The 23,661-nt window shown below is 39.7% G+C and overlaps 1 protein-coding gene across 1 annotated transcript in view; it reads right to left on the minus strand.

Moving 5' to 3' along the window:
* The window catches only part of CLIC5 (chloride intracellular channel 5), a 51,639-nt gene extending 28,241 nt beyond the window's left edge, over positions 1-23,398 (minus strand). Inside the window, exon 1 of the mRNA XM_057375451.1 lies at positions 23,062-23,398. Coding sequence (XP_057231434.1) covers positions 23,062-23,124 — 63 coding nt within the window. The 5' untranslated portion in view covers positions 23,125-23,398. The remainder of the gene's footprint in view (positions 1-23,061) is intronic.
* Between the last annotated feature and the right edge of the window lie 263 nt (positions 23,399-23,661).

The following is a 23,661-nucleotide window of genomic DNA, read 5'->3' on the forward strand; positions in this document are numbered from 1 at the left end:
TAAGGACTCAGAAAGGCAGCAATTAAATAATACCTTCATCAAGATCAAGAACTCAAGCAGTGAATGGAAAGAAAAGAACAAATTATTGACAAGCTGGAGAAACACCATTTCACCCTGCTGTCGATTCAAAAAAGCTTTCTCATGAAGTTTCCCTGAAACACAGTAAAAGTGATGGAGCACTTATAAAACAGAGCAAGTTGGTGATATATGCACTCTCCCTGCCAGTAATATTGGATATTTCTGATATAATGATGGCAAGTAGGGACAGTTCTGACAATTCTGATTAACAGGYTGCAGCTAGGGACTGTGAGGCTTTGTGAGCACTTGGATAAAGGAGATAGAGTTGTTAAAATGCATTCCCAGTAGAGAAGAGCTGGACCTGAAAAGGCAAATTTCAATAGTGACTGTGGAGAAGTAGAACAGATCTGAGGATTTGCTGGGCGAGATTCTTTGGCCAGTCACTACTCACTCCACTAAAGTTTGACTTAGGTGCCCAAGGGAAAGTTTCCTGTCCAGGCAAGGCCAAGATGCACATCTGAAAGATCAATCTGTCCACCTTTCACTTTGAATCCACCGAGTGTCTGAATTTAAAGGGGATGAATGTGGACCCCAGTAACAGTAAAGTCTGGGGTTTGTGGAGGCTGAATTTCTAGAGACTTACTTTTCTTCATCTTGGAAACATCACTTTCTGCTCCCAGTGCTTCCCACAAACATAACTTTATTAGTTTACCTACTCAAAAAGTATGCTTTTCTACTTCATCTCCAGCTGTTTCTGTCCTTCATACAAGGTCCTGCCCTGGAACTCAGTATAATCACACCAGGAAAAGCCATACCAGCTGCTTTACTCTATCTGAGTAATGACAAGAATGAACAACATGTTCTCCTTTMTTAATTATAAGGTGCTCCTCCTTAAATAGTTCAGCTATTTTTAGTGAATTAATTAAGCCTTAACGACCTTTGTGTGCACAAGTGGGGGCTGCGTGGACACCTTATCAATTAACAAAATTAAGGAGGTTTTGGGAGGGAGAACAAATGGTCTCAGTGATTTTATGAACTTGTGTCAAGTATTTTTGTGAAGTCATGGCAGCATCAAAAGCCTCCAACCACAGCACAGCACAGCTGACCAATGTGAACAGGGACCTCTTCTCAAGTTCAAGTTTATACTTTGCTATAAATGAAATAACTGGAACAAGCTTCCTCACATATTCCAAAAATACTCCAACTGGTACATGCACAGGGACTCCAATACACACAGACTACTGTATATTATTTTAACTAACCTTAAGAGGGGAAGAAAAGGCAAAATTATTTCCCAAAATACAGAATTTTGAAGAAATACACCATCATTAATAATGACTAAGCATCTAGCTCAAAAATGGCAGTGCTGGAAAGAATTGCATATGGCAAAGCACTGTGTTTTTCCAGGCAAATAATATATTTGGTTTTGTCTATTCTCCTTCTCCTTTCATTTTTCGCTGCATTGAGGTCACTCTGCACATGGTCCAGGGCTCTGTTAGCCTTTTGGGGTAAAGCAGGGAGATATTTTTGATGATACTACAACACATTTCTTTCACAAAAGGATTATAACAAGTTAACAAAAACAAACAGACTAATTCACCTCAGTGTTTCCCAGTAAGGATTAAGGAGGATTTTATTTCATCATCTCTACAATCAAAATTGAGACTCACATTACACATGGTTACACCCTCTCTCTTTTAAAACTGGGAAAGCTCCTGCCTTTTGACACTTACTCTTCTTACGCTCAGAACCCAAAGGAGAAGTGAAAATCCCACTCAAAATGCAGAACAGGCCAGGAAATATCCTATTAATTGTGCCATTAGGAAAAAAAAAAATCTGTCTTAGTAATTATACCACAYACACAATAGCACAAATCTCCATTGCAGGCAAAAATCAGRAGTTGCAACATGAGATCAGACATGCCAAGGTATTGCTTTAGTAAGGAATATTTTTTTTTCCATTTTCTTGCCTTCCTTTCTTTCCCAACTTCTTGTCCAAATGCAAAAGCCAGTGAGTTTTTTGGAGTGCCACCAACGGAGAGGCAAATTAAGCACCGTACATTCATCGAGCAGAACTGGTAGGTCTCAAGTAAGAAGTAAATCTTGTCACACAAGCCCTGGGTGTCATAGGACACTCTTGTTGACTGTGGCTCTGGTTCAGGAAAGCATTTAAGCATGTGCTGAAATACATCCCAGTTCAGAGGAAGTATATGCTTGACTTTAAGCATGTTCTTAAGTCCTGTTGATTTCAATAGGACTTAAGCACATACTTAAGTAYTTTCCTGAGCAGGGGCCTATAAAAACAACAATAAATTTGCTGTGCAGCATTTTAACTTCWTTGGACTTTTCCTGAGATTTCATTTTGCTAGGAGAAGCTGTGGGTAGAGCYGTCCAAGGGAAGGCAAGATAGAGCAGGAATATATTCCTAAGCACACAACACATATGGAAATGGACCATGTGCATACATGTCAAACAAAAATAGAGCATTTGCCTGAAAGACTGTCAGGGCAGTAACAAAACAAAAAGGAAGTGGTGAGACTCTTCAGCCAGCTCTCCAAAAGGCAGCCAAAATGCTGTCCAAGCTTGGCATTACATACAGGCATATACTTCAGATTCACATAAGCTAAACTGGGTCTGCACTGCTGGCCAATTTGAGAGGAGCTGGCTCCTCACACCGGGTTCAAACCAGCTGAGCAGCACATCAGCAGGGCTGAGGACCTCCAAGGAGCTGTCACTGCACTTCTCAGATCTCTGCAGCTTTGGAAGAGATGCATTTGTATGCTTGAGACACTCAGGACTTTCAGGAGATGGAATTACAGATTGGAGACCCCTGGGGGGTATCATGTAGTTAGCACATGACAAATATTGTCTCTAGGTTTGGTAAATCACGATTTTTCAACWTTTTATATCCATGCAAGGGGCAGCATGGGCAGGAAGGGATTAGTCCCATAGGTTGGCTACTTCCAGAGAATCCTTTCATGATGGATTAGGATATTCACAGTTAAAGATCATATTCGTCTGCCACATCTGCTGTGGTCCTGGGAGCAGAAGAACTGAATGCACAGGGATCAACCTGCACAAATGGGTCTCAGTTGCCTCAAGGGCTTYGTTGGAGCCACTGGCCATTGTATTTGCTCTTGCATTAAATAAGTTTTGCTCTGAAATAAACTTTTCTATGTCTGAGAACTCAAATCARTTCTCTGAAGTTTGAATTTAGAAAACTACACACTAGGCACAGGTGAATGGTCTCATCACATGGAAATTATTCCATGTTATTCCATCACCTCTTCTGCTTTCTTCTAAAGTTCCATGACTTGACAAATATCAGCAGAGTAGAAGGGCACAGACTGATCTGACAACCTAGAACATGATTTTATTTTGTTCTCATTTATATTTGTAGATCTGTTACTTAGCTTTGCATGTGGTCAACCTAATAAGAAATTAATATCAGATAATCAGAGGTAGAGGGATCTATAACAAATATATACAAATATACAATATATCTACACCAAATATATACAAATATATATATATATGTATATATATATATATGTATATATGTGTATAAGTTTTGTATCAACTTTTTTTTTTTCCAAGAGCCCATATTCCAGCCTCTCTGCTGTGAGGAATTTCTGAACACCAGGATCTACTTTAACAGGATTTTTATTAGGGAAAAGACCCCAGAAGAGTGAGARTCATTAAGTACCACCAACGCTGCAGGAAGAAATCACATAGAGCATGTCTTTAATTGATGTACTTTGAATGTCATCAAAAYACAGTCTAAAGGATGGGTGATAAATGCAGGCTGACATTTCCAGAGTGGCCAGAAGTTTTAGATCCTGTGAAACAATTTGAAGGCAGTTGATTTCTCACAAGTATCAACTCTACACTTGGCAAATCAAGCCACAAGCCACCCAAAATGAAAAGCTGATTTTAAAAGCCCCTGTAAGAGGGAAGTAACACTGATTGTGAACTTCTTGAGCAATTAGGAAAAAAATTAGGAGTGTTGAAAAATAAAATCTCCATTGAAAGAATATTCTTACAGGAGTTCACTTGGAATTCGACAAATACCTGATGGAGATGCACAAAGACTTCGGCCATATCCCCATGGGAATGCATCTGGAGTTGTGGTCTTTGGCCAGCCCCTGAGGACAGGCAGGGTGCTGGGACCATACAAAGCCATTAAATCCCAGCAGAGCTCTTGGCTGCCCAGCAACCCATGAAGCAGCCAAAATTTCCTTTTAAAATTACTATTGTAGTTCCGCGTCTCACAGAAAACCCACCACAGCCTCTTTTCAATAATGTTGTGAATGTTTTTAAATGGGGATTTTAGACTTAGAGCATTTTAGAGCACAATCTTAAAATTCTTCAAAACCAAAAATTGCCATTCTTGATAGCAGATTGTGCAAAAAGTTCCTGTGCTTCAGCACATAGTAGACTGAAAATACAGGTGTTTCATTCTTGGCTTGATGGACAAACAACAATCATCCTTTACCCTTATTCCTGAGCCTTTTTCAATCTAATAAAGCAATTGTGCTCCCATCACTGGCACAGGATCCTGGGTACCCACATCAGCCASTGGAGGCAACCTCAGAGAACAGCTTTTAAAAGCTTTGCTTTTTGGGGACCCATCAATAATTCATTGTGAATGAGACACCACAGGAACAAGAAAAGAATCAGGAAATGGAAGATACACAAGCTTAATATATAGAAAGATACTGGAACCAATGAGTAACAGTAACTTACAAGTGCACATGGAAATCTAAAGTTGATAAAAATGACAATATGGACATATTAGGAACAAAAGACATTAATTAACCCAAGCAAATTTTGTTCTCTGCCAGGGTTCCCAGCACTTTGGGTACGAAGGAAGCAGCAGGTACCCAGAAGCTGACCTCTGTAAGGTTTATGACATCAGATCCAGACAGTATTTTCATTTACAAAACAGGGAAACAGGACCTGTATGAAACCTCTGCAAAGTGTTTGTACGAGTAGCTGAAAAAATAGTTATGGAGCAGCAATAATCAAGTTTTCTGTTAGTGCATCAACACATAACAAATAGAGGTACCRCAAAGGTCTGTGACAAGATGAGTCATATTTAATGCTTCCATTAGCAAAATGGAGGAAGGAACAGACAGAACCTTACAAAATTTCCTGACAACAACAAGCACAGAGAGGTTACTGGGATTTCCCAGGAGAGGAGTAGACGCAAAGTGATGCTARGAAGTTGGAACAAAGTGTCTGAAATCACTTATATGAAATTCAGTAAAACAAACCTCAAGGTGGAAGATGTGAGAAAAACAAAATGCAGGATGGGGAATAGCTGGTGAGGGCGAAGAGAGGGAGGTTTTACGTAAATCACAAACAATATGAATCATCAGTCTGTGCACCTACAGCCGACAGCAACAGGATAATGTGTTGTTCTACTACAACATAACAGTCCTCAAGCATGTACAAGGCTCCTTTCCAAAGAGGATGATGATCCATTGTTATTCCTCCCCACAGAGGAAGGGATTAAGTATTTTGCTCAATTTGCAACAATAAAGATTTAGGAGGGGAAAAACGAGTGTAATTATAGGACTAATGAAACACAAAGCAGGCTTTCTAAGGAGGTTGTGTAATCTGCATTTAGTGGAGGCTTTGAAGAAATCAAAAGAAGTTGGTAAAACTGTTCCTGATTTATTTCATCCTGCTGCAGAGCAGAGAGGAGGCACATATTTAAAAAAAATCCTTTCTTACAGTATATGTTAGTGACTCTGACAATAAAGCTGCTCCTGCTGTCTCTGTTGGGTGCTTGGTGCCACAGACTTTTGCTTCCCTCTGACCTGCACGGGATGAAGTCTGGCCCCAGTGAAATCAATGGCAATTTTGCCCGGGACCAGAATTTCACTCAGAGGTTTCATGGCCAAAAGGGACAATTATTATAATCTTTCCTGACCTTTTGAATCATACAAACATAGATTTCGCTCAGCCTGCAGCCAACATCTTGTGGCTGAACTAGAACATATGTTTTGGAAGGGTTTTCGGGAGAGGCACACGCCTGAAATAGAGTGGTAGTAAAATCCCCTCTAGCGTTCCCAGTTTGTATTGCAGRGAGCAGCTCTCGCTGCCAGGGAAGTCAACCTCCCATTTTAAGGGTTTAAGTATTGGAAGGAGCCTTACAGACAGGATTTGGGGAGTCAGGACACAGCAGTATTCAGAAAATCATCACAATTTTAGTAAAAAGTCAATAGAGATGATTGGTTGTTTTGGATACAATGGTGTATCTTATAGGACGAGGTAAGGACTTGGAACAATAAAGTCACACATTCTTTATTTAAAGACAAATAATAGAATCATAATGGTTCTGATTGTAAGGGACCTTAAAGATCTTCTSTTTCTGACCCCTGCCATGGGCAGAGACACCTTTCACTATCCCAGGTTGCTCCAAGCCCTGTCCAACCTGGCCTTGGACACTTCCAGGGATGGGGAAGCCACAGCTTCTCTGAGCAACCTGTGCCAGTGTCTCACCACCCTCACAGGGAAAAACATCTTCCAAATATCCAATCTGAACCTCTTCTCTGTCCATTTGAAGCCATTCCCCCTCATCCGGTCACTCCAGGCTCCTGTAAATATTTTCTCTCCATCTTTTTTGTCAGCTCCTTTCAGGTATTGGAAGGATCTTGTCCTGTAAGATATTGATACTACTGGCTTTTCATGCTCTGTATATCCATAATGCAGCTCTTTCATTTTGTAATTTCACGCCTGCAGGATCTCATTATGGGTTTTGCCTTTAGGTGCCACACCATTAATGTGTTATATTCTAACAGAGTAGGTGGWGGATGCCCCATCCCTGGAAACCTTCAAGGTCAGGCTGGRSAGAGCTCTRAGCAACCKGATCTMGTTAAAGATGTCCCTGATYATTGTAAGGGAGTCAGAATATATAACTTTTAAATGTCCCTTCYAACTCRGATTATTCTATGATTCASTGATAATATACCTTAAGTAATTTCATAACAGCCAGTATTCACACAAAATATTCCCACTAATGGTAAATCTTCCACTGGCTTCAGTGAAAGCAGTCATACTTTGGATTCACTAGTTCCTTCCTAATAAATGATTAAAACTRCAAGTGGGTTTATGTGTTCTGAAGAAAGAATTTGTGAATACTCTTATTTATCTATTCACAAAGAACATATTTTAATACTTTCAGATATTGATGATTAGATATACTGAGAGCTAATTAGATGTTAAAAAAAAATCCCCCCAGGGCAGCTGCAGAAAACAAAATGAGAAATAGATCATTGTCAAAAGGTATCATAGGCAATGCAAATTATAGCCAAATTATTCCTGTTTCTAGTGGAGATCAGGTGCAAATACAGGAGTTGTTTCTCCAAACAAGGCTCAATGCAGAGCTCCCATTACAGTACCAGAATCCTGCACGCAGTTTTTCTTGTAAGAATTAAATCTGGCACATCTGGAATTTGCACGTCTGTTAAAAATCTCTGAGCCAGGGATGGCAATCTGGTCATACAGCATATTCTGCAAATGTTGGTGAATTGCAGCCAAATTTCCATGCCTCTAAGCATCGTATCAGACTAACAAATAATAACAGCAGCCAGGTGCTGAAAGTTAATGCTGAACCCGAAATAAGATCCAGAGCTGAATTATTTATTGAAATTCCATGACTTTATTTGCAGCATTAGAAAAGAGAGTCTTTTGCAGGCACTGCAAATGAAGGTCTGGATGGTGGGTRTTGCTGATAGGGGCATTTACCACATCAGCCAACCCCATAATGTACCCTCAGGGGTCTCGTTTTGTATCTTATTAACATCATAAAAACGCCATTCATCAGAGACTTTGAGTGAGTTAAATGAGCCATTGGCAGCCCTCAGGGGGTGTCCCACAGTGGGCAGGACCAAGTCTTCCTCCCTCTCTCCTTATGCATCTCCAGAGCTCACAGCTCTGTCGAGGGCATGGGAGATGCTCCACTCCCAGATGTGATGATTGTGACTTTCACCGAGAGCARATCAAGCTGTGCTGCAAAGGAGCAGCAAACCACAGGCCCAAAMCCATCACTGCTTTGATGTTTGCATCTTGGTGAGGCTCCCCAGCACAACCCACAATCCCTCCAATAAACTCACTGTCAATAAAATATTACTGGCATTTGGACTCAGCCTTAATGCCCCGAGAATAAAAATGCCATATGAATAAATTTTCTGGTTTCCAGCTACTCACAGAGAAATAATTACAGAGTTTAGTATTTAGGGGTTTTTTTGTTTTTTTTTTCACTTTTTATGTACTCTTACTCCTGTATTTGTTCATCTGATCATCTACACAGACATGCACTCGTATGTAGCCAATAGAGGGGTGCTGCACTACCAGGCACTCTTTTTTGATGCCACTCTCTCTGAATATTTCATTAAACACAAAACAGAGAGCAAGTTCTGAGTTTATAAATGTAAATACCTGCAGTGAAARCAAGAATCTAAGACATAAACACAAACAGCAAGTAAATGTTCCTTGGGACTCACCTAAAAGCAAAACAACTTGTGTGTTCAACATCAAATGCTGGAGAAAATAAACAGTGATGCTTTTCAAAAGCTACTGAGAAATTTTGAATAAGTGTGTGTATTAGTAAATGTAGAATTTACAAATTTTTTTTTTTTTGCAGCATGGGCTTCTGAAAATAATGTATGATAAATATTGCAAATAGAAAAAAACAGATCAATGAGAGGAGTTTGGAACACATTTCTTGTTTACTCAGTAGTACTGTTTGGGCCAGTTTGAAATGCTTTTAAAACTTTCCATACAGAACAGTTTTGACAATTATCTCAAAACAAATTTTGACTTGATGCTCTGACTGAATTTCCTCTAATTTCATTTTATCCTCTYAGGCAGCATGAAAAGAAACCAAACCCAAAGTTTGATTAAATTTAATAATTGCTATATATTAAAATAATTAATACTTTTTTTAACTTTAAAAATAATCTTAACAATATCWTTGAACTTTCCCAAGCACCTCTTTACCTCTTCCTGTCCTTTTTATTTCTGGGATCTTTGACCACTCCTAAATCCCTCATGCTCCAAGTGGAGCACTGTCCAAAAAGCCCAGCAATGGGCCCCAGAATGGCTGTACAGCAAAACTCCTCCAGCCTGTTCTTTCCTCTCAWACCTGTCTCAGGAGCAATCAGCAGCCTTCTTCCCAAATATCTGTTTCTCACTCTCTCTCTACCACAAAAAAAATACCACTTTGTTGATTTGTTTTCATTTTATGCCMCTCACCTTTCAGCCATGCGCCCCTTCCCTGGCCTTTACCAAAAGCTGGTGACAGCAACACTGTGATCTGCCCCCAGCCTCTGCTTCTCTGACATTGTCACCCAGCTGCTTTATTCAAATTAAATCCTTTTTGATACAGTGGAAATGGAGTGTGACATGAGGGTCATGCCCTCTAAATCTCCTTACCCATTTATTGTTAAGTTCAAAAGAAGGTGCCGCCTTCTCTGGAGACAATCCAGGTTAATCAGGTAATTGAGAAACCAGCATTTGGCAGGAAAATTTCTGAACATTTTCTATACATTTTTATACAGCTAGACACAATTCCCTCAAGGCCTGAATCAGATCTCAAGAATTAGCTATTTTTTCATCTTTACTTACAGTTCTCTCTAAAATGGAGATTTTTTTTTTTTAATTGTAAAAAGTCAAGCACGCGTAGGCGGTCTTTTAAAAATAAAAAATAAGAGAAATCTTACAATATCACACTTCTAATGAAAAGCCAAACATTTGTTAGTACAAAATCCCTCTTTCTGGCATCATGGCACAAGGTGATTAATAATAACACTGCACTTACTTTCAAAGATCATGGATATGGCTTTAAATACATGTTTAATAAATATTCAATTTTTTTAAATAAGTTAAAAAATTCATAATCCTTGGTGCCCAGAGTGAAAGAGATGTCATGGGACTAATTATAACTCTATAAAGCTTACAAAGTTTATAAAACTTTATTAAAAATTGTCTAACTTCTAAGAAGTTATGTAACTTCTTTAAAGTTCTCTTCTTGGTCATATCCTTCCCCAGCTCTTCAAGGTTGGACCTGAAGAGCTGTCTACAGTCAGCATTTTTAATTTTTAACATTTATTATTATTATTTTTATTGTTGTTGTTGAATCATCTCTTTTGAGATAAACTGAATCATGAGGCCATCGAGCAGAGATCATGCTCAGTGAGAGAATGAGATGTTCCCACAAACACAGATCATCGTGCTGCTGAGACAGGATGGGCAATGGATACTTCCCACACTGAAACAAGTCTTCCCACACCCATGTTCACCTGCTTTATTAGAGACTGAATATGAGAGACTTATGGAGTGTTTAGAGAAATATGTAACTCAAGATTTGTAAATATGGAATTGAAAGATGTAACAGAAGATTACATCCCTGCGCTCTGAGGARCTCCTAATGGCTACATCTTGGAGCAGGGTGAGTACTCAGTGCCTAATGCAGAGAAAATATCATTTTTGAACCTCAAACAAGACCCAGACCTAGGACTAGATCTAGCCCTTAACTGCAAGACTCAGAAACAATCAAAAATTCAAATTTAGAGTATCTTGGTACAAGAAATGGCAACTCACTGAATCAAGGCAGAATAGAATTCCTTGTCAAACTGCATGGGTGAGTCAACACTCAGAAACAAAAAGTGGATTAAAGTGAACCAAATCCTAACTGAAGACTGAAAATAATTTTAATTATTAAGGGGGTTGGTGCACTGGATCCTCTTGGCATGTCCTGGGCTTAAAAAGAACTGAGCACAGAAAAACAACTGAAACTGCCATTCTGAGAGAACCTAGAACCTACAAGAATATTCCGTGATTTGATCCCTCTTCATTCAGGAAGAGCTTTTTTAAAAATACTATAAATAAAATAAACAAACAAAACAGATTTCCAGTTGCACACTGAATCAGCAGCAATGGCTCRTCACAAAACACAGGGCAGTGAAAGAAAATAATTTTCCCCCATGTTATGCATTGCATCTGTTTGAAGTTGCCCATTCAGCAGCTAAAAGCAAAAGGAAAGCAGTAACACARCGTGCCTGTTGACCCACACAAATCGAGTCACAATCTAGAAAAACACCAGCAACAATAGCGATGATCCATCGGGGCTGGTTTCYCTGATTTCCACTTGTTTGGGACAATACACAGGTACAGGCATGCAGCAGCATGCACAACACAAGCTGTGTGTCCTGCATGTCAAGGTTCAGGGTGTTTATTTGGGTGTTAAAATGCCACAGGGAGGACAAGCTTGGCAATTCAGAGAAGCACCAGCTCAACCTGAGAATTAATTCAGTATTTTGTCAGGAGTAAATCCACAATGCCCGAGTAGCTTTTACAGTCACTCATCTATATAAAGGAAAAGGAAGGGGTACATTTTTAGCTGGACATGCTACTGGACTACACAGATATGAAAATGGATGTTGRAGCAAATGTTTCATAGGAAATGAAGCCAAGGCACAAAATTGTGGCACAACTTAGGCAATGACAGAAAGAAAGGGAATTCACTCTTGTATCTCCCACCTTAGCTCTTCCTCGTGTCATCTTCAAGGTCTGACCTGTACTGACACAGCACACATCTATTCAGCCCTTGGAGGCTCTTCCAAAGTCTGCCCCAAATATGATAAGCATATAAGATAAGCAATCTCATATTTAACCACCACCTGAATTAATCACAATCCCTTATCACACCCAGGACACGTAAGCAGCCTCTCAGCATCATTTCTGCCAGATCAGCCTCAACCAAGTTTGTGCTGTCGTTCACAGACACAGAAATCAAAGATTCCTTCTCTACTGGAACCAAGCCCAGCTCTGGTTTGTCAAGRCCTCCTCCATTGCAATGCCCTGCTAGTTTGCATATTTTCTTGCCTGTTTATTCCTTTATTGTCCCTGAGTCTGTGTGCTTCATTACAGCATATCTAGTCTTGATGTGAGACAGAGGCAGGGAAGGTATGACTTCTTGGGTRGTTCGTTCCAATAGGTAATCAATCACCTTTATAGTTACTATTAAGTCTACTCCTAACATGATGACATTTGACCTTAACTATTAATATGTTGCACAGAGAAGTTGTAAATTCTCCATCTCTGGAAGGGATCAAGGCCAGGTTGGATGGGACTTGGAGCAACCTGGTCTGGTGGAAGGTGTCCCTGCCCATGGCAGAGGGATTGGAAGTAAACAAAGTCCCTTCCAAATCAAACCAATCAAATCCCTTTCCCTTAAGTCCCTTCCAAATCAAACTATTCTGTGATTCTGTCTTGCAATACTTGTTACCACTGTACTAAAAAGCCCCCACAGATATATTTAATATTGCAGTCAAGTGATGTTTGCTCTTTTGATTAAAGGAGAAAGATTGCCTTCAGGATGGCAATCTTAAGCAATTTTTAAGMCTTAAAATTATTCCTATCTACTTCTTTTCCAATGTCTTAAAACACATTAGCTTTGTTTGTGTTTAAAATAGACAGCCAAAAGACAATCTAAACCTTGGCCTCTCCCTAATAGCAATGGCAAAAAAARWAAAAATGCATAGCTGTGACTAGTATGATTGTGTGTTTGTTATTGGGCTGTTTACTGTGAATTACTAAACCTGTGTGGCTACTGAATCAGTCATGCTGAGTGCTGTACAAAACCCCAAAGACACCAGAGCTATGAGTAAAGGACAAAGCACAGGACCAAGATGAATTTATTGCTGGCTGTCCTTGCACAAGGCCACAGATTCTCAGCTTCTGCACCTGGAAGGTGCTGACCGTGACTTCACAGTGCTTCAGAATTTCTATAAAAAGGCATTTGGGTGTTTTTTTTTTTTTTTTTTTTTTTTTTTTAATATCAGGGAATGGGCTTTGTGAAGAAAATCATGTTCAGCAGTGGCTGCCAAAGCATGGAGCAGCCTGTACAGCCTCCTTTGCAGAACTGGGATCTAAGGATGCTTAATTGCTATCAGCGTCTAGTCAGGTTGGAAAACTTCTAGCATCACCCTGTGTTTTACTAATAGCTATTTAAAAAACCAAAAATCAACACTTTCACCAAAAAAATCCAAGTGCTTAACATTTAAAACAGATGCTAACAGCCTTTTCTGAATTACAGACAATTGCTGGACTCTGCTGTCAGATGTTTTCTGAGATGAAGCATACAAGGGTTAGCTCGTCATGCTTTGGGCTCCACTGTGAGCCTGCAGCAGCACACTCTTTGGAAGGGATGAGCCCTTCTCCAAGCAGAAGAGTATTACACTTACATGTCTTTAATAGCAGCAGAAGTTCAAAAAAATTGTATCTGCTTTGGCATCTTCATGGTTAAGAGAAACAGAAACTAAAGCCATACTTCAATCAAGCAAATTTCCTCTGTGCATAAACCCCATTCCCAGAATCATAAAGAAGTTTTAACACCTGACATACTGGTGAATGGTGAACTGAGTCATGATATTTTTTTCTTAGACCAGAGGAAACAAAAAGATTGGCCAGAGAAATTGTGGATGTTCCTTTCTTCAAACTATTAAAGGCCAGGCTGGATGGGTCTCTGAAAAACCTCATCTAGAGGAAAGTGGAAGGTGGAAGGTATTTGTTTGAAGGGGAGTGGGAATTATATGAGCTTTAAGGTCCCTTCCAACCAAAACTATTCTATGATTCCATAAAACACAAGAGAAGGGGAAAAAAAAAATCAAGAAATGGCTTTTTTTCAGCCTTAGTTACATAAAGTAGTGGAAAAAAATTAGTATTCTCATATAAAATCTTTGCAAGTTTTATAGAATGTAAAGTAAATGAAAATCAGTTTCAGCCTTGAGTATCAGGTCTTGAACATTCAACATTTTGCAGCAAATATATAAAGGTAAATGCCATGGGCTTCTGTCATCTGCACTGCACACAAAATTAGTATCAAAATGAGGATTTAGAAGAGCAAATTTTCACTTGTCACTATCTGAGCACCTTCACCCTTCATACAATGTCCTTTATGGCAGAGTAGCTTAATAGCAGGGACAGCTTCAACTCCTACTGACCTACAGATGCATTAATAAATTAATACAACAAACMCCCTGAAATGCATTTCAATTAATGTTGTAATTCAGTTTTATGAAGGCTTGCCAGAAATACATAAAAAGAAGCTATTTTAACATCTTTTGGAAATCAGGTGCACAGAGGAAAAAAAAAAATGGAGAAGTACCTGTGTTACAGATACACAATACCTCTTTAGAAGTAGCCAGRCTACTTTGGGGACCAACACAGAAATCATGGGGATTGTAAGACTCAAATAAAATTAGAGTTTGAATGTGTAAGAAGAAGGAAAAGCAGAGAAGTTGGTCCTACAGAAGATGCAAAACATCTGCACAAACTTGGCACTAGAGGAAGAGTGGTATCAGCATTTTATCAAGGTGAGGGGAGCATGAAAAACTTGCCTTGGGTCACTGAAAGAGGTARAAAAGCACAAAAGTAAAGAAAGCCTGCCAAGAATTTGGGTTGAAACCTGGGAATATTACTGAGCTTGACATGTATTGCAAATGTCAAGCATTTCCAAAATGYAAAATTTGCATTGCAGGACCTTTTCACAGTTTGATTAGAAAAAATCATAAAAATGAGAGGGTTTGAATGGTGGGAGCTGTGCTGCTGTTTTCTGTTAAGATAAAGTGCTGAAGTGCTGATTTGATCATAGAATGGAAAGCTGAAAAAAAAGTTGATTTGTTTTTTTTGACAACACTGGGGCCATTTTAACATGGCAAAGCTTTGCTATGCTGTGTTAGAGAACTGTATCTCAGGTGTTTTGTGCTTCMGTCTCTTTTCTGAGATCATCTCCTCTTGTGACACTCTACACATGAAAATTCCGTGGTGCATCAGAGCCACTGAATCAAAGGTGATTCTGTGTAATATCATGGAAGATCACTTCAGCCAGTGAACACCACCACTTAAAAAGTGATACTTATATAAGGGTAAAATCATAAACACTCTAAAACGTAAGTCATGAAATTATTCTTGAGAGAGTGAGAATAATACTCATTTACAAAGAATCATTACATTTAGGAGAGTCAGAGAAAAAATCCTATGGACTCAATCGTTCTACATTTACGTGTGTACTGGCAATCAAGTTATATAACAAACAGCAATGACATGTTGTAAATGCAATCAAGTTCTACCCTTAGGTATTATTAGATAAAATTACTGGCTTTGGAACTGTAAAACACAGCTGGATACAGTTTGAATTACTTCTGTTCCACTGTAATAATTTCCAAGTTTAATATAAAAAAGCATGCCAGGAATCCATGATGCTAATTAAACTCCTCAGACATACAAAAACAGATTTTTTAACTCATAGCTCCAGATGTAGATATATATCACTATTACCCCATCCAGATCAGTTTTACTGCATGTCAGCAAAACAGAAGTGCAAACCAATGGGGCAAACAAGAGAGAAGGAAGGAAAGGGAACAAGGAAATTTCCACTTGAAATTCTACTGCATCAAACAAATCACTTCAAGCTATTTACAAAGTACCTACTATAGCACTTCAGGTACCTGCTCTGATTTCCTGCTTCATGTAAGATTTATAGATTGAATCTAGCACAAAAACAAACCCTTCCTTATTCCAACTCATTCTCCCTGATTTTGTGTCAGCCTTTGCTGAAATAAAAGAAATTTATAATTCAAACTTTCTGTTATTCATGTATAAATCTAACACATTAAGTCACAGCCCTTTAACACCTACCTGACTCTGTTAAAAAGAAGTAATTTGAAAAATTCCAGAGCTCTTAGCTGAAAAATGGAAATACAACCAATAAAATAATGTTTCTGTTACCTCTTTGCAGCACTGCTGGGGTTATTTTGCTGGTATCTGCCACATTTTGAAGAATTATGTCCCACACAAGACATAAGTGATATTGTTGCTGTAATGATCAGTATGTTCTCCTAAACAATCTTTACACAGCCTTCCATGAAATTCTATTTGACACAGGCAGGTGAATTGATACCAACATTAAATCCAGGAGCACGGGCAGACGTACTTCCTGCTGGCTCTCTTGGAAAGGATCCCCGTGTATTTTTGGGAAGTTATGTCAAACGATCCCAGTGACATTTGCTGTTCTGGATTAGCCTCAGCAGAGCCATGTATTGCCAATAAAAGTTTCCTGAGGACACTTACGGGAGCTTCACTGTCATCACTGAGCCATGACACAACAACCTGTGAGTCTGATGAGATGTGAGCTGCCAGAGATGGAAAAAGAGCAACCTGCAGCTAAACATAGAGCACCCAAAGTACACCAGTGACTATTTCTAAGAACAAGCAATAGTAATTACAAATATCACCAGTTCTTTGTGGTAAAATTAAAACATGGTATTTACCCAATTTGACTACRTGGCTCAGAAAAGATGGAAAAAAGRAAGGAGTTAGCAAGTGGAGCTCAAACAAGATTTCAAATAAGGCTGGCTAGTTCTGCTGCCACTGAACTCAGAAGTACAAAACTTACTTGCTTTTGTGGCCATAGAATATGACCCAAGCTGAATGTTTCTGAATTCTTATTTATTTGAACAGATACAATTTATAAAGGCATTTAAAGAAATTATGCATATTCAACAAAGCACTSGAATGTGTTTCATTTTAATCAGATGTTTTGATACATATATGTATCAATGCCACCAAGTTTAATGAAAAGCAAATGGTCACAGCCATTTATAGAGGAAAACCCCCAAACCATGGCAGATGAGGGTGTCATTCWCCTTTAACCATAAACTATCGATTAAACCATTAATTTAGGCAGGAGACACAGMTGGAAATCCCTTCTTAACTTGAGACCCAGTTTCCCAAGAAATCCTAAAAGCATTCCAGACTAGGTTCAAGGTGGCAGGGATAATGAATATATCTCTGCCAAGTGATTTTATAAACTTGGCCTGCTTAAACTATTTACTGCCTGTCTCTAATATTCCCACCAACAAAGCACTTGTCTTGATGCAAAACAACACCTGCAAATGCTCAGAGACAGAACAGACACACGGATGCTGCGTAGTAAAACTCAGGCTAAAGCTTCTTCAAAGTATTGTTTTTCTTCATCACAAGGAAAAACTAGCAACTCTCAATTTTAAAACATTTGCTAGGCAGCTATTTGRCAATTTATAGAATTATTCTCTTTTAGCAACATAATCTTAAAGCAAAATTAACCCTTCACAAGATGGATGTTTTTCTATACTTTTTTAATTACTTTATTGAAAATGCTTAATAAAAATACTAGAGAAGCAACTATCAGTCCAGGCAGCATTTCCCTGATTTAAGTGGGCCAGAAGTRGAGTTGTTATTGATTTGTCACTCCTGATTTGACAAGATCTTAGCAGAACCATTACACTGAAATACTTGAGCTCTCTTGCACGGAACCTATGAAACTCAGTTACAGATGTTTAAACAAACCTAGTAAAATTATTTTCCTCCCTGRTTTCCAGACTACTGGTAAGCCTTGTAAGTTTTGTAACCTTAATACCAAAGCACAAAGCCAGTGCCCAGGAGGAAGAGACYCAGGCTTCTGATCATGCACTGCCTCACCAAAAGAAGTTTGAAGAGACACAGACCATGGTGCCCATCACCTGCTTGGCAGCTSCAAAAGGTAAAAATTCAAGATACACAATAATCTTTGTGCTCATACCACCACCAGGGTGACAGCTGCAAAGTGTCAGAGACTGCACACACTGTACCATGGTGGTTGTGGCTCCCTCGAAATGTGAAAGGCTTGGCAACAAAAAAATGCTATTGTCAGTCTTGGAGCACCAGACAGGTTGGACCAGATGTTTCAGTAACATTATTCTTCCTTGTGCTTTTTTTTATCTTTGTTATTTCCTCTTTATCTAGAAAGTTTAGCTAAACATAGGAATGACTTTGTGTGAAAGCCAAGCTGAGGTCATAATACCCACGCCTCTCAAGAAACAGAAATGAACTTTTAGAGCCMTCCAGATCTGATTCTGATTTCTACTCATCAATAAAAAAAAAACTTTTTGAGGGGAGTCAATGAATCAAACACACCACAGAGCTTATCTTGTTCTAAAGGGTTAAAAGGTTCCTGTCAAGTTATCTCTCAAGGTTTGCAAAGCCAGTATKGGTTGTGATAACCCTGAAATTCTGAAACTGAAATCTGTTTTCTTATCAAAGTGACTCTCTTACATTAAAATGACAAAAAATCTTAATAGTGTGGGACAATTGCTTATAATAGGTGCAACTTTTTTATTTATATCTTCCTCTAAGGCTATGTGACTTCACCAAAATCCAAACCAAGGTTGATCTGAAATCACCTTTCAGCAGAAATAACTTTTTTAAGAAAAAAATCTAGAAAATGTACCCCAAAAAACCCCATATTTTAAAAGAAAAACAACTTGCACCTCTGAAAAAAAAATTCTGGGATATTTGTGTCCAAAAGAGGGGTAGTAACACCTTCCTGAGAGCAGCAGCTCCCGGGACATTGATGGAGCACACTTGTTGATAACTGCTCTGTCCTGGCAGTCAGGCTCTCTGACTGACCCATTCATTCAGCAATACTAATTTTGATGTAAAATCTTGCCATCACTTTTACACAGAATCCGAACAAACCCAGTCAGCTGTCAGACAGGGACATGTTAAATGTCTGAAGTAGTGATTGTGGAAGCTCAAGGCCTTTRAGAGGTCTCTTTTGGTTTGTACATTTGCAGCACTTTCACATTTTCCCTAGAGGGGTGGTGGGTAAACCTGTGAGTAAAGCCTTACACATTTCAAKCAAAAGCTCTTACTCATCTAATCCTAAAATGGCCTGGGTTGGAAGGGACCWTAAAGATCATCTCATTCAAGCCCCCTACCATGGGCAGGGACACCTTCCACTACTCCAGGCTGCTCAGAGCCCCATCCAGCCTGGCTTTGAACACTGCCAGGGATTCACAACTTTGGGCAACCTGTCCCAATGTCTCACCACCCTTAGAGTACAGAATCTCTTCCTGATATCTAGTAACAACCTACTCTCCTTTAGCTTAAAGCCATTTCCCTTTATCCCATGTGCCCTTGTGGAAGATCCCACTCTAGCCCCCTTTAGGTACTGGAAGRTTCTACAAGGTTTTCCTGGAGCCTTCTCTTCTCCGAGCTGTCTCATAGGAGAGGTGTTCCAGCCCTGTGATCAACTTAGTGGCCTCTTCTGGACTCAYTCCTATGGGTTCACATATTTATTTTGCTTCAGACCCCAGAGCTGGATGCAGCAGTGSAGGTGGGGTCTCAAAAGGTGGAGTAGAGGGGCAGAATCACCTCTCTTGACTGGCTCATCCCACTGATTTCAGTGCAGCCCAGGACATCAATCCTTAAAATTAATTCATCAATGCCACAACAATAACTCCTAGAAGGAGCTGCCTCCAGTTTACCACACATTCTCCTGCTACCATGATATCACCATTTTTTCATTATCAAAAATATGGATTACGAAACATCTTGATATAGAGTGCTTCCAAAGAAGGAAGATTTTTTAAAATGAAATGTACTTTGGTCCACTTATGGGCTTTGTTTGCTTTCTAGATTGCACTCATTCTGAGTAATGCAGTCTTCTTTGCATCATGTTTCGTTTACCACAGGTACAACAGATCTCCCTTCAAATTAACTTTTCTAGATATTAGGTACTGCTCTAATCCTGAAAGGCAAGGAATGTACATCCAAACACCATTTCCATTGCAAACAGAAAGAAGCCATCAATATTCTGTGGTCCTCCCTTAGGAATTTTAATTGTATTACTTCATGTAAAAAGAGCAATACTTCAGTTTAGTAATTTTCATGTATACAGGTGCAAGACTGCCAAGAAAAGCTAAATGTACCTTTCAACAAGGTGTCACGTCACTTATACAGAAGCATTTTGCTTCTCCAGCACACAAAGGATAGAAATTTGCCTGAATTACAGCAAGCTGGGTTAAGCACAGAGCAAGCACTACCTCCTGATGTTCACTTCCCCAGAGCTGCTGCCACAAGCSTCTCACGCATCAAACTTTTCTCTCTGGCAGCCTCCTCCAATTCCCTGTCAAACAAGTTTAGAGAGGGAATTGCTGCTGGAGAGTTTCAGCRTTCACCAAAGGCCTGCTTGCACAAGCTGCACCTCTGATCAAGGCAGTACCATCTCCAGACCTCAGCACTCCCACCATCACTCTCCTTGTATTCTGCCCCAGATTTGGGGGGGTTTGCTCTCCTTTAAGCACCTTGCAAGAAAAAACACTTCTTTAAAAAGAAATACCTCACAGATACAGGTTAGGGCACCGTTAGAAAAAGAGTGAAATCAATGGGGATGATAACAAATAGGTGTGATAACCACTTAACCTGTCCCTGCCACCGCAGCTCAGYTGTGTCCTGGCAGTGCCCAGCCCGTCTGTGAGGCTCAGGAGATCCTGAGCCAACCTGCATTAGGTTACAGAGCAGCTCTTTTGGTTACAACCCCGCTCTCTGCTTGTCTGTCAGAGGCTCCTGCACTCCTGGCTGATAAACAGAAAAGGGAAATAGAGCAATTGTGTAACACCTTTCTTTTTTTAACCTGAGACAGAAAATGCTTTTATTASAGACACTGTGGCTGCTGAAAAACAGCCCTTTCTGGTTTATTTGGGCTTGTRGAAGATATAGTTTCCACCAGGCCACATCTACTGCCCTATATTTTCTCACTGTTCTTTCTCTGTGTTTTCTGTGTGTTCATTCAAGGATGCAGGATAGAATGCTTTTCCTAGGCTGAAGTATTAGCTCTACAAAAATCAAATGAGGAATTTCTCATTGATCCMAACATCCCCTGCTTTTAGAGCTTGCCTCAAGTGTGGTCCAATATATTTATATTTGCTGCTYGTCCCAGTATCTCATGGTCCTACAGAAGCTTCCACTTTTCTCTTCTTTCCAGCCTTAAAATAGAGTAAGAATATTCCCCTTAGCAGCATGTCTCCTGATCAGCCTCCCTGTTTATCTCCCCTTACTAATATCCTATTATTTGCAAAGTCATCTTCCAGAAAAGTTTTTACCTGCCCTTTACCTGCCCATTATTCTCTTACATGGTCCTATTTTTCAGCTTTCAGCTTGTCTCTCCTTTGGATGTTCTTCTCTTTTTTATTTTTGAACTTCTGAGATATGTAATTTAATAGTCTGGTTACATGCTTTACTATACAACCTTTTAAACTTTTAATTAAATTAATGGCACCTTTCCAAAACATCAAGAATTACAATTTTTCAACCTAAATGGAAAGTCTCCAGGAAGATACCAATTAATTCTTTTGCTCCAGCTCTGAGTTTTATGTGAGTCTCTATGCAATTCTGCAATATGCATTATGCAGGAAGTCACATTACTAAAAATGTTCTTTCTGGAGTTATAAATCTTCAGGTTGTGGCAAGKTTTGGTTTAATTCAGTGCTCATTTTTCCCAATATCTTATGGATCTGGAGCTTCACACAATGAATCTGGGCAATGACCTTCACTTTAACAGCTGATGCAGTCAAAGAACCACATATCACAAACATCCGTATCAGCCTCGGTGAAATAGTGCGAGCACTAAAACAAATCAGCAGCAACAGATTTCCATTCCAGCACACATTTGACTRATGACAGAGTGCCCAACAACCTCACCAACCTATTTTTTAGCCCACAAACATCTCTATTAAACTCAATTTGGTAGAAACAACTTGTAAGAGGTGAGATATTTGGCTATATGGACTCACGCTGGTCCATTTTAGTATATTAATCTCTCTGTACAAAGGGTCCACAGAGCACTTACAAACCTGAAATTCTTGTCAAATCTGTTTGCTAGGAAAAAGAACACCTCACTGCTGGCTCAGTCAGAGCAGCTGCACCTGAACTGACTGGTTTTGGAAGATGTGTGAAGGAACATGTGTGATGTATACACATCACAGATGTGGCTGACATTTCAACTTACAGCCCAAAATATCTGTCAGGGAGTACAAAGCAATTACATACCCTMATCTTGACAGAAGGGAGGGGTTGGAATCTGCTTTCCTAATCATTCATGGCTCTGTTTGCAAAGGGTCTGAGGTAACTCCTACGTATTAATAACAATCTTAAGGATTTACAGGGGTAGTTCAAACTCAGCAAGACCAAACACCTGCAAGTGTTCAGGCTGGACAAGGTTTTARGCAACCAGGTCTAGTGGAAGATGCCCCTCCCCATGGCAGGGGGATTGGAACAAGGTGATTTTTAAGGTTCCTTCCAACCCAAACCATTCTGTGATTCCATGATTTTACATGGACATAGGGGATTTCAGCCTCAATGGCTGTAGAGGCTTTAAAACTCTCTGAGCATCAAAAAAATCTGAGCTCCTCATTGAGACAGAGTTTGCACAAAGTTTGCTATTAATAAGGTTGTATTTGTCATAAGTTTCAACTGTGCCAATGATTTTGAGGGTAAGTTTTTCACAGCCCAAGACCAACAGTYRYTCACAACTTGAAACATTCTGAAACMCAACCACATAACAGGTGTATTCATTTTTCTATATTTTCATTAAATTGGTTTCTGTTYTCAGTTGCTCTTCTATAAGATCGCAATGAGCTTCAGGGCTGAGGAAACCGAGAGTAAAATCTGATTTATCTTTTACTGGTTTAGAAAAAAAAAGCAAGTATTGCAGTAAATAATCAGAAGACTGCCAGCCTATCTCAATCCTTATTGTTTTATGATCCATCAGCATTTCAGACCTGAAAGCCTCTGCAAAGGTACCAAACCCTGGCAGCCCTCAGCTCTTCCCAAAAATGGAAAAGATAGTCAGGATTCATAAAGCAAAACCTGAAGTCTACAGCCTCAAGTCTAAAGTTAGGACACAGTACATTGCAGGCAGCAGGCTAAGAATAACAGAACAAACTCACGAGGAGAGAATTAACAATAAAACACAGGAACTCTGACTCTCCCTCCACAACATTACCTAATTCTAATGTCACGAAGAAGAAAGCAGAGTGAGCGTGTGTGCAAAAGATAACAGGCTGTCAAAGCACCGCTTCCGCTCAGCGCCAGAAAATTAAAGTTTGATTATTCAGTAGAAGCTGAGCCGATCCGAGAGTCACACCAGTGTCCAGTTCACAGCGCAACTTACCTTCACAAAGAGCTCAATTTCAGGGTCCTTTCCATCCCCATTAGCAGCAACAGAGTCTGTCATTTTTCACCCCCAAAGCTACCAGCTGATCTCTTGCTATTAAGTGGCAAAAGGAGGTTTCAACTGCACRGCGTGTGAGTTTCCCTTCTGAATCACTCTCACAAAGCTCTTAAAACATCATTTGTAATGATAAAGCTCGAAAGCAGCAGAGTAAACAAGTTTGCAGGTTATTAAATTAATAATAATTAAGAAAAAGCAGGCAGCAGAGGAGCAGYCACTGTTACGGTAGTTCTTCAGAGCAACAAGTGCTGCTGTGCTCTGGTACAGTATCCTCATCTGTCAGAGCCGCAGCCCTCGCTGCCTGCCCAAAATAGCCCAGAGCATAAAAAAAGAGAGGGTGGGGTTAAACTCACAGGGGAGGAGACAAGCTCCTGGTACCTACGGCAGGATCCGTCTCGGAGCAAATAATCCTGCTCTTCCCCGTTTTCAGCATTTTTGTTGTTCCCTCCCTTATTCTACAGCTGGGAGCACCAGGGACAGGGAAGAAGGAAGTCCTGCAGCAGSGCTGGTTTCGTTGATTTAAGCAACAGGGATGTTTTT

This window comes from Malurus melanocephalus, unplaced genomic scaffold, assembly GCF_030028575.1.
Source record: "Malurus melanocephalus ecotype Western Australia unplaced genomic scaffold, MMel_1.1 scaffold_249, whole genome shotgun sequence".
Classification (NCBI taxonomy): domain Eukaryota; kingdom Metazoa; phylum Chordata; class Aves; order Passeriformes; family Maluridae; genus Malurus; species Malurus melanocephalus.